This window comes from Protomyctophum bolini, assembly GCF_963924005.1.
Source record: "Protomyctophum bolini genome assembly, chromosome: 11".
In the NCBI taxonomy this organism is placed as follows: Eukaryota; Metazoa; Chordata; class Actinopteri; order Myctophiformes; family Myctophidae; genus Protomyctophum; species Protomyctophum bolini.
The window spans coordinates 39,342,913-39,354,687 of NC_137872.1; the positions used below are offsets into that span (position 1 = coordinate 39,342,913).

General features: G+C 43.9%; 1 protein-coding gene across 2 annotated transcripts in view; it reads left to right on the plus strand.

The window, feature by feature from the left end:
- tbl3 (transducin beta like 3) overlaps positions 1 to 10,987 on the plus strand; it is a 38,617-nt gene extending 27,630 nt beyond the window's left edge. Inside the window, exons 18-24 of one of the 2 annotated variants that reach the window (XM_080775303.1) lie at positions 1,615 to 1,673; positions 2,577 to 2,680; positions 5,195 to 5,266; positions 6,194 to 6,352; positions 6,657 to 6,750; positions 9,893 to 10,319; positions 10,374 to 10,987. In XM_080775303.1, the coding sequence (XP_080631429.1) occupies positions 1,615 to 1,673; positions 2,577 to 2,680; positions 5,195 to 5,266; positions 6,194 to 6,352; positions 6,657 to 6,750; positions 9,893 to 10,319; positions 10,374 to 10,577 (1,119 nt within the window). In that variant the 3' untranslated portion in view covers positions 10,578 to 10,987. Of the gene's footprint in view, positions 1 to 1,614; positions 1,674 to 2,576; positions 2,681 to 5,194; positions 5,267 to 6,193; positions 6,353 to 6,656; positions 6,751 to 9,892 lie in introns of both variants that reach the window. The other variant, XM_080775302.1, reaches the window with a different exon arrangement.
- Positions 10,988 to 11,775: the final 788 nt, after the last annotated feature.

Here is an 11,775-nt window from a genome sequence, read left to right on the forward strand (position 1 = left end):
GAGATGCTGGGATAGGATTAGAATGTCACACACATAGAGAGAAGCTATAGGCTGCCGTTGATTAGATTGATTAGAATGCCACACACACAAGAGAGAGCAGCGATAGGCTGCAGGCAGTCGTGGAGACACAATGGGACTTCATGTCGGCCTGACAGGTTGTGACGGATGGTTGAGAAATGCCGTCCCACTCACTTTGCAACAGAATAGATAGCACACTATAGGGGATGGCTTATTATTAACCCATTTAGGCCTGACCTCAAAATAAAAAAAAATCTTCTAAATCCTCCAGTTTTCTGAAATAAATATTTTCACGATTTTTCAAAGAATAGCAGACCTACAAGCTCGTAGCGCGCCACCGAGTGGCGCGCTACGAGCTTGTAGATCTGCTATTTTTATTATAGTTACAAAACTTGGAGGAATATTTCCTAATTATCACTAAAATTAATTAAAATTATAATTTTTTAGGTCGGCCTCATGGTGGCGCTATAACAGCCCACTTTACCTTTTGGCACATAACTCTTGAACCGTAGAAATTATTTTTTCCCTGGATTCCTTGGGTCATGACGCATCTCCACATATAGGCCACGCCCATGTCCGCCATGATGGATTTTCCGCCATTTTTAATTTTGTCCAAAACACACTTTTTGCTTTTCCTCCTACAGATTTTGTCCAAATCTCACAAAAATCTGTACACGTGATCTCTGGACCCATCCGATTAAAACACCAACTGCAGATTTTCGGTAGTGCGTATCGTTCGGCCGTAATCGTCTTCCGAAGTCAGTAGGAGGGGCCTATATCACGAAAAATGCCATAAATCACGAACGGAATGTCCAATCCATCCAAAATTTGAATCACATGTCCGGGGTGGTTCGTTCAACCGAGTTCCAAAAGCAATTCCATTTTCATCCATAGGGGGCGCCGCAAACGCGATAAATGTAACCGTTTGTCGGAAAACCAGAATTTCGGGGGTTAAATCCCCTCCGAATTACTTACACACGATCTAAGGTGTGACTTGAAACTGTAACAGGCTGGCAATATCAGTGGGAGGGGTATATATATGTAAGCCACTGCGGCAACCACACTCTGCAATTTTTTAAAATTGCGACCTCTACGAGGTTGTCTAGTTATAGTTGTTAACTTGTTATGAACTAAAATTTCAAATACATTGGACACAAAAAAAGGCAATAGAATTCTAATACTAGTCATTCAGTTTCTAAGTAATTAAAGCGTGTCGTGTTTGGAAATTGTAACAGCTGAAATAAATGCATCACTACATTACACATTTCTATAGGACTCCAGGTAAACAATGAACCTATAGCATCAGTCTATAGAACACTCTGAACCCCTAATTGCTCCCGGTTTTGCAGGTTGGTGCCTCGCATGGTTTCCTCCGCCGTGTGTGTGTGTGTGTGTGTGTGTGTGTGTGTGTGTGTGTGTGTGTGTGTGTGTGTGTGTGTGTGTGTGTGTGTGTGTGTGCGTGTGCGTGTGCGTGTGCGAGCGCGTGAATGTAATGCACAATCTATGTCAGGTGCTTTGTATAAAAGCACTATATCAATGCACCATTTACCATTTATTGTAGTACTGTATCTAAACATGGTCGTGTTGTGTCTGTAGGACGTGACCAAGGTGGAGCTGGCAGAGGAACAAGCTAAACTGGAAGGCCAGATTGTCAAGTGAGTCCGTCCCCCCCCCAAAAAACACCATCTCTCATTTCACTGTCGGGGCAGAAACTCCATATTCTATACTATAACTTTTTGTTTGTTTTTTTTCTTTCGTAAATGAATGTCCTACTTGAGTATTATAGCCAGTTTTGCCACTTGCCCCTTCTGTGTCACAAACCTGATGTATGGATGTATGTGCAGGTTAACAGACTCTGTGAACTGTATCATGCTAATAGATGGATTCTGATTAAAAACGGGGTTCAAATGTAGCTGTTCCTACAACTGCAACAAAATGAGTGATGCACCGACTATTCGGCCGCAGAAAATATTCGGCAGAAAATGGCTAAAAAAAAATGCATTTTCGACCTATTCGGTTTCGGCCCGAAAATATATCACCGAATAGTGTATGCAATTAATGCATTCAAAAGAGCTGAATACATGTTTTATGGACCCATAATAATGATTATTATTTAAGTTAAGTTTTCCCATAACCATTTATTTTGCCATAAATCGGGTAGCTCTAAGGTACGGCCATGACAGCAATGGTAGGAAAGAATATATATAATATGTGTTACAACTCTATAACACATATGTCTAGGAGTAAGACACTTTGCAGTTTCTCTCCTACTGGTAACATGATTCATTGCAAATCGTTTGAACAATGCAGGTGTGGACGTCCTTCCTGATTGAACATGACAGTCGTTAGGGTGGTGATGGTTGTTGTGATGGTTTTTTTTATGGTGAAGTTGCTCTATGAACTGCAAATCGTTTTCAGCTATAATAACGTCACTGTTTGGTTCTGCTGCTAGGGTCTAAGTTAGGCAATAAGGATATAAGAAAATAAATTGAAATAATCCTTCCGCCTCTTTCGCGTGCGTGTGTGCGTGCGTGTGCGTGCGTGTGTTACACATGCAGGCAGCAGGAGTTGTCCAACTTACTGCACGAGAAGAAGTACCTGAAAGCTCTGGGCCTGGCCATCTCCCTGGACCAGCCTCACACCGTGCTCAGAGTTATCAAAGGTACGTTGAATCTGACCCTGGACCAGCCTCACACTGTGCTCACTCAAAGGTGTGTCTCATTAATTATCAACCTCAGCTGTGACTCTGCTGTTGATGTGCCACCCCTGGGAGATGTATTGCTGAGGTGGAGCGCCACACCTAATATCAGCTCCCACGTACTTCCCGCACGACTTGCCACACCCAAGCTGTGCTACTAATGCTACTAATGCCGAGTTGGCTGTACCCGGGATCACTGTTGTTTTTGGCAGCAAACGAGCTACGAGCTTGTAGATCTGCTATTTTTGAAAAGTCGTGAAAATGCTTGAATATATTCTTTCAGAGCGAACGTTTTTAACTCGTATCTGCTTCTGCGGGGGAACAACATATTTTCAGATTGGGGGGTCGGCGGGCAATTACATATAATCTCGGGGGTCCTTGACATGAAGATGTTTGAGAACCACTGACATAGAAACATAGGGGTTTTTCAGAAAACTGTCAGGATTTAGAAGACATTTTGTAGAATCCTTCCCAGGTCAAAATGGGTTAAGCAAACACTTGGTTGTATTGCGACTTTGTAGCTGCAGTTTGAAGTCGGCTGAACTCGGATTGTAGATTTAGTATCGGCTACAAACGCCGGGTCGTCACTTTGCATCTCCACGTCACTGTCTCTCTCTTGCATCAAAAACGAACGGTAGCCTGTAGCTTAGTAGCTGCCCGTATGCGGCATTGAGCTTTGTACCTCCTAACTTCCTCAGACAACATTCAAAACGGTGCGATGCTGGCGTGGGAGTGCGGAAATAAAACAATACGAATCACCACGTGCATTGAGTGTCTGACAAATCACACACAGTGTTAAAGGAGAATTCCATACTACAAGGCTTTCTTACCTTTATTTGTAGTCATTACGTCCCCACCAAAGAGGTCCAGGTGTTATTTTGTGCAAAAGTTCATTATTGGCTATTTCCCCTACCATAAGCCTTGAAGCATTGAATTACATTGAATTGAATGGGGCTATGGGGTCTTTTGCTTATTAATTCGCTTATTTCCATCGCTCAAAAACTTATTTATTTTGTATATATCCTCTCTTCATAATGTAAATAGTATCCCAAGCGGCACACTTTACTCCTTATTTCGATGGAAATAAGCGAATTAGCACAAAAACCCAACCCCGATTGGGGGCTTATGGTGGGGGAAATAATGCACTTTTTGCACAAAATAACACCTGGACCTCTTTGGTGGGGATGTAACAACTACAAATAAAGGTAAGAAAGCCTTCTTCTAGTATGGAATTCTCCTTTTAACGCCTGGCGGTGACGGCCGGATAGTTAGGAAATCTTTGAGGTGCAGGAACTGCCGACATGAACCTCGCCAAGGCGTTTGTTTGCTTTGCGCCGCAAATTCCGCAATTATGTGATATATATGGTGCAGTACAGTACAGTACATGCCTTTGGCATCAGCGTTCCTATACGCTTTGGAATGCGCTGCCAGAGGAGAGATTATAAAAGGCCTGGTCTCCTCCCTAAGTGAGTCTGGTGCAGCAGGTGGATCCATTTAGCCGTCATTAACCCACTGAACTGATGATAACGCGTTGTGTCAAAGGAGCATGTCTTTGTCGTCGGGAGTTACTCAACAATTGTAAACGTCAAATACACAAGCTGACACAATGCTGTAATAATTACCGCTGTGTCACCTTTTCTTCCCAGTCGGTGCTGTTATGTCACTTTGTCTTCGGGGCAGGTTTTCTCTCATTCCATTTTCCCAACAAGTTCTGCTGCAATAATGGCATTTTATGTGTCGTCTTGTGTGATGCAACTCACGGTAATATAAGCCATGCAGATGTTGGATAATCGCACATGAATCCTCGGTCAAGTTAATCCTGTGCGTAGTATAGTGAGTTCTATAGAAGTAATGGACATGTGTGTGTCATTGTTATATGCACCATTTACTACAATTCTACGTACATATATGTGTGTTTCAAGATTTGAAATAAAATTCTGGATTTGTATTGTTGTTGCATCTCACTAACAAGTATTATTCCAACAAGACAAAAGACAAATATATATGTTTTCACATACTTTGAGGTTCTGTTGCATGGTTGCTAGTATCTATACCATACATGGGCAACTGGCGGCCCACCCACCTTCACTTAATGTGGCCCTCAGGTTAGAGGGCCACATTAGGTCAGAACACTGATATAATATTGGTTTCAGCTGTTTACAATTCCACAACATGCAAACATGACCCGCTTTAATTACTTCAGTCTAAATTAGTAGCTCAATGCTCAAGACAAGTATAATTAAAGGCATTTGAAAGTACATAAAAATGTACATTTTCAGGATTCCAATTCAAAAATAGCAAAAGATAATTCAAGATTTCAATTTGAATATTTCAAAAAATAGCAGATCTACAAGCTCAAAACGTGTCAACACTGGAGGAGGACCATGACCTTGGGTGTAGTTGACCCACGATGTGAAGTTGAACATCACTATGTGTGTTTGTGTTTGACCTCGTGACCTTTTGCCCTTTGTCCCCCAGCCCTCCGGCAGACTGAAGACAGCTGTGAGCTGTTGGAGAAGACTGTGCTGAAGCTTCGACAGGACCAGAAAGGTAACACCGCTGACCCCCGGTATTCACACAGTGGACATTTTGCACTTAACCCTATAAGCGCTTAAGTCCTATGTCATACTTCTTGAGAGCAAAATGGCCGCTGTGCACAGTGAAGCGGAATTCGTTCCAAGCGGCTATTTTCGTCGACGAGATTTGGTCTCGAGGGAAAGAATATGTGGACCTAGTATGCAGCCCTGGGGGACTGCTATTTGTATAGGACTTTTTCAAAAACAGGTTTACTAAGTGATTCACAGACACACAAGGCAAACGTGAAATATGAAGTCAATTCAATGAAGAAATTAAAAAGCCAACAGACAATACAAAGAATTAAGAGCGAAAGCTTAAAAACTATAGCTGTCCATTCCTTCTAGCTAAAGGCCATTGTTGGTCGGTCTGCCTAATTGCCTAATCGTTAAGTTTATTCTGCAAAAAATCAAGCCATAGCAGCGAATGCCCTATAATCGCCTTCCGTTACAACCAAATGAAATTAAATTAAAACGGGTGCAGGTCTGCTCAGTGATTTAAAAATCACACCCGTGTGACGTGAGGGGCACTCTCATCATCATGCATCACCTCATTCCGTGCTCAGCCAATCAAATCATCACATTCCGTGCTACAAACACAGACACGTGCTCAAACTCAACCAACACGCAAAGCTGTGCATAATAATTTAACCCCGTTTGGGGCGGGAACCCCTTTTGGTGTTAGCATTACCATTACGTTATGCTTTAGCTATTGAAAAATAGCAGATCTACAAGCTCATACGACCTTGTAGGTCTGCTATTTTTGAAAAATCGAAGACCGACTGACACAGAAACATAGCTTTTTCAGAAAACTGTCATTTTCAAACAGACATTTTTAGAATCTGATCTCAGGTCAGAAGAACGGGTTTTAATTTTGACTGTCCCCCTATAACGTGGTCCTCAGAGTCTCTGCTGGGTTACTGTGTGGTGTGGAACACCAACGCCCGGAACTGCCAGGACGCCCAGGCCGTGGTGCAGGTTCTCCTCACGCACGTGCCCCCCGACGAGCTGCTGACGTACCAGGGGGCCCGCGCCCACCTGGAGGGCCTCATCCCTTACACAGGTCAGTGGAGCCACTACATGTGCTGTGCGTCATTGATGGGGATGTTTTGACTGAAATGAGAGAGGGAGACGTGGGAAAAGAAAACGTCATTGAAAAGGGGAGCAAACGGCTCACTAAGGAAAAATAAGTATATAATGTTTTCCGAGCACTTTGATAGCACTGACTGTCTCTCTCTTAAAATGTCTTACGCTGAATAATTACGGCTCGTTTGGCTCACAACAATGTAAACGTTTCTTAGTAGTCGATTCACAAAGTGTAAAATGAGAGTTGTGATTGGTTTTAAATGAGCGTCGTCTCTTCACAGACAGACACATGCAGAGGATCGGCCGCCTGTTGCAGGCCTCCATGTTCCTGGACTACATGTGGCAGAAGATGAGAGTGACCGGAGCACAGGCCAGGTGAGAGAGAGAGAGAGAGAGAGAGAGAGAGAGAGAGAGAGAGAGAGAGAGAGAGAGAGAAGGCCAGGTGAGAGAGAGCAGGCCAGGTGAGAGAGAGAGAGAGAGAGAGAGAGAGAAGGCCAGGTGAGAGAGAGCAGGCCAGGTGTGAGAGAGAGAGAGAGAGAGAGAGAAGGCCAGGTGTGAGAGAGAGAGAGAGAGAAGGCCAGGTGAGAGAGAGCAGGCCAGGTGAGAGAGAGAGAGCAGAAACACTCAAATGCTTCGTCCACCAATCCAGTCAGGCCACAAGCCAACTCACATACTGGTTCTTATCCCCCGACATTTGGAAACGTGTTGAACACAGAAAATACTATGTTTTAGATTACAGTAACTCAGAATTGCTATAGATTGACGTAGGTAGAAAAAAAAAAGAAGTGACTAATTCTAGAAAGAAGATGCTGTGTTGCAGTCTATATTTCAGTAATAAAAAGGGTGGAGTCAATGTTGGACCGTGGATAAAATGTGGCCAAGTCTGTGATGTCACTCAGTCGATGAAGATATGATATATGATTTTTCTTTATTCAATTAAGCAAAGTTAAGCAAAGTTACCATGTTTACCCTGCAGGGTAACTGGACTAAGCTCAAGAACTTGTTTACAGCCAGGCCCTGCTCATAGAACATTTCATGGTAGGGGTTCAATGCCTTGCTCAAGGGCACTTCAGCGGTGGTAATTTTAACGTGCCGGTCCGGGGATACGAACTAGCGACCTTCCGATATCAAGACCGCTCCGCAAACCGTTTGGCCACCGCTGCCTCTACAATTCAGTAGTAGAGAGACAGGAAACGGGTTAGAGAGCGAATCCGAGACTGACGGGAATCGAAACTCGTCAAACGACACGATCGAAATCGTGTTGTTTACAATGTTGTATTTGTCGACTAAAAACGAAGACGAAAAATGTTCGTCGACTACCTTTTTTTCACCGGCGAAAACTAAATGGAAACTACATGAAAACTAAGCTATGATGACTGAAACTAAGACTAAATATACTGACAATTTCGTCGAGAAATTAAAACTAGACAAATGTTAGGAAGGGACTAGTGGACATAGAGATCCAGTACGAGTCAGTTTACAATTATTTGCATGCTGAAAATAGCCGATCTACAAGCTCACAACGCGTCGCAGCATTTTGTTCGACTAAAATCTTATGATATTTAGTCGACGAAAACTAGACTAAACACTAAACACATTCCAGGTGACTAAAAATGTGACTTAAACTAAAGTTTAATTCCAACAACACTGGTTAGTTTACTGGCAGTGCGGTCCAAGAGGCTTACGAGATTAACTCCGGGACATACAAGACAGACCAGACCCGACCCATCCAATTATTATACGCAGGCTTATTGCAGCCCTATTGTTTGCCCTTTAGTAGTGTGGATTTCACTGAGCATCGTGTTCTGGATAACCCAACCGGCTTGCCCTTTTGAGTTATTAGTATCACCGATTAGAATTAGATTACATGCTTCGTGTCGTCTGGGACAAAGACGTGATCACGTGGCGATTATTCAGTAACAGGTTTCCTTGAATGCGAATGTCACACAGAAAAAGACGTGTCATAATACCTATAATAATTACCTAACGGTGAATCACAAAGCGTGGCTCGTGTCTTTTGTCGTCACGCTTTGCATGTGAATGCCGGTAAGGAAAAGAAAAGAACGTTAACCGTTTCCACACGTCATAGGTAGGCATGTAACGATACACTCAACTCACGATACGATACGTATCACGATATGAGGTTCACGATACGATTGTTCACGATATTTTCAACACGATGATTTTCCAGACAAATGACCAATTTTTTTTTTTAATGATTTATCTTACCCTCAAAGCTTTTTTCACAATTTTTATTTAACTACATTGCAAAGATAATTGCCTTCCTTGATGTATTAATGAGCATCAATAACGACCATCACCTGGGCACAGTCACAGACACATATACAGCTCCCCTCTCCAGGCCTCTACTGTCTCATTTCTCTCCAAAATCATGTGAATATGATGGAATATGATTACAGCTGACATTTCTTATCACACACTAGCCCCCCCTAAAAAAACATGAAAAATGAAAATATATCGCGATATATGTGGGTGGAGATATACAGTAAGAATAGTTGCGTCGTGCATCATCGTACCAAAACACGTTCTCACGGATGACCGTTGACTGGCCCTTAAATACCCGCTGCTATATTATTATATCACAACATAATGTTAGCCTATATAGGCTATCATTGTCCTAAATGGTGTCATATCAACAATGGGGAAAAAGGTTAGGCTCGTGTCTTTTTCATGAATTACTTGTGGACATCTGGAAAACGTTCAACATGCAGTGTTTGTGACGCATTAGCCTACTTTACCTGGGGTAACATCAACTTCTGATACATACTTGACATGAAATGATAATCCTGTACCGTCACTTTTCATGCTGATTTTCCAAACGGTTTCCCAGTTTCTAGGAATTACATTTTGGGCAGGCAAGATGGGTCGTCGTTGCGCGTGCGTGCATGCGTGCGTGCGAGCGAGTGTGCAGTTTGATTTCAGCATCACTAATCAAAATAATACAAAACAAATTAACAACACATAATAATAATAATAATAATAACCCATCTGTTGCTACATGTGCAGGGCACAATACTGGGTTTAAAAAGTCTGTCAACTCCCACAATTTCCTTCTTCCCATATTGCGCTGCAACGTAAATTAGGATGAGCTGCCCGATGGGTGGCGAAATTCTAGTTTTGTACAAGCAGAAAATACGGCACGTCAGCAGGGTTATTATTGCACTAAAGAAAACGATCTTTCGAAAATTGTCATTACAGTTACGACGGCATCAAGGTCCGCCAAAATACATTTCAGTCCACTGAATCGACTGTAGATTTAGTCGACTAAAACTAGACTAACACTAAGGTGACTAAAATGTGACTTGTCACTAAAAACTAAACGAAGTTTCATTCCAAAAAAGATTTCAGTACGAGGCGTTACATTGGCCACGTTGTCGTGAGAGCAGAAGTAGATTCTCTCGACCCCGAAAGGGAGCTGGGAGTTTTCCAGCTTGAAGAACGAATGAATACCAGCATGAAGTAAATAAATCCCTGTGATGTCGTCTCTTCTCTCCAGCATGGACCACGGCGACGACGAGGAGGAGATGGACGCTCTGGCGGAGACCCAGCCTCTGTTCACGATCGACAAAGACCGCGACGGAAACGACCAGACGGAGGAGGACGAGGAGGACGGCGACGGTGTCGATGAAGAAACCACACGCCCAGGAGCAGACGTCATGGAGGTGGATGATGACGATGACGACGTCAGCGCCACCAAGAAAGCCTCGCTCAACGTCGCCGGAAACGGAGCAAACGTAGGCGAGGAGGAGGAAGAGAGCTCCGGGGAGGAAGATGAGGAGGAAGAGGACGAGAAGGAGGAGGGAGTGGTGAGACGCGGGGAGGGCGAGGAGAAGAACGAGGAGGGCGCGGAGACGACCCGGGAGGAAGTGGATACGAACGGGGAGGAAATGGAGACGAACGGGGAGGAAGTGGAGAGAAATGGGGTGGAACACGGGACGGAAGTTGAGACGAACGGGGAGGAAGTGGAGAGAAATGAGGAAGTGCCGGAGAACGGGAAGGAAGTAGAGCAGGGTGCTGGGGAGGAGAACAGGAAGGAAGCTGAGATGGAGGAAGAGAAGGAAGTGGAGAAGAAGAGTGAGGAGGCGGAGGCGGGTCAACCTTCTTCAACCCAGACGGTGAAGTGTCGACCAGCCGCCTCCTCCTCGCCTCCTCCTCCACTCCCCCAGGATCTCACCAGCTGACCGCCCGGTGGATCTCCACAAAAAACCAAACAAGAAAGGTGACTCAGTCCTGGCGTGGAAAGACCCAGGAAGTCCCCCCCCCCCCCGCGTGGCAGGTGGACTGTACCCTAGCTGGGACACACACACACAACACACTCGATACAGGACTGTTTGGGAACACAGTTGGACTGATGGAAAACATGACACCGACGTTAAACTACAGGACTGCATTTATTGGCCTCCTGTCTTGGCAGCTGACTTCTAAATAATCCTAAATTCGAAAATCTCTTTTTTTCCTCCCCCCCCCCCCCCCCCTGTGTGTGGCTTTTCTGGACCAAATAGCTATACATGTCAACTTTTATCCACACTCAGTCTGGCTAAAACCATTCGGTAACAAACATGGCAAAATAAAATATGTTTTATTTGTTTTATCTCTGGGGGTCACCTCCTTTTTTTTGTGTGTAAAACAGGAACTCTGCTTTGGCTCCTCCCCTTCCTTAACCCATTTTGGGCGATCTACAAGCTCATAGCGCGACACTCGGTGGCGCGCTATGAGCTTGTAGGGCTGCTATTTTTGAAAAATCGAAGAACGACTGACATAGCTGACATGTCAGAAAACTGTCAGGATGTAGAAGACATTTTTTAAATCTGATCTCGGGTCAAAATGGGTTATGCCTCTTCCTCCCGGGTGCTTCCGTGTTTATTCCTACTAACAACATTACATGTTTAAAGGCTGTATAGTCTACAGTGATCCACTCTTTGACAACATGAGCCAGAGCTGCTGTAGGACGATCGTACGGCATGACATTGCTGATCTACAAGGTCACGACGCATCGCATTTACGACACGTTGTGAGCTTGTAGAGTGGCTATTTAAACAGTGGCTTTTGTCACTGAAAGGAGGAAGGAATTCAAAGGTATTTGAAGTCCCTCACAGAATAATAACACCCATTATGAATATAATGCGTCAGGGATTTCCCCAGTATGTGTCTTGACCTGGCCCGGGGGTTCCCCTTCTGATTCTGTCTGTCTGTCCTGAATCCAACCGCTCTGCTCTCTCTCTCAACGTTGTAAAAGACCAGCGGGAGAAAGAAAAAAAGCTTCTTTATTATATTCTTTATATTTTGAATTTTTGAAATGTATGTGGAATAAAATATGTGCCTCGTGGTAAAATCAAGACCTTCATAGTGTTGTTTTATCAACCCGTCACTCTTCGTGAC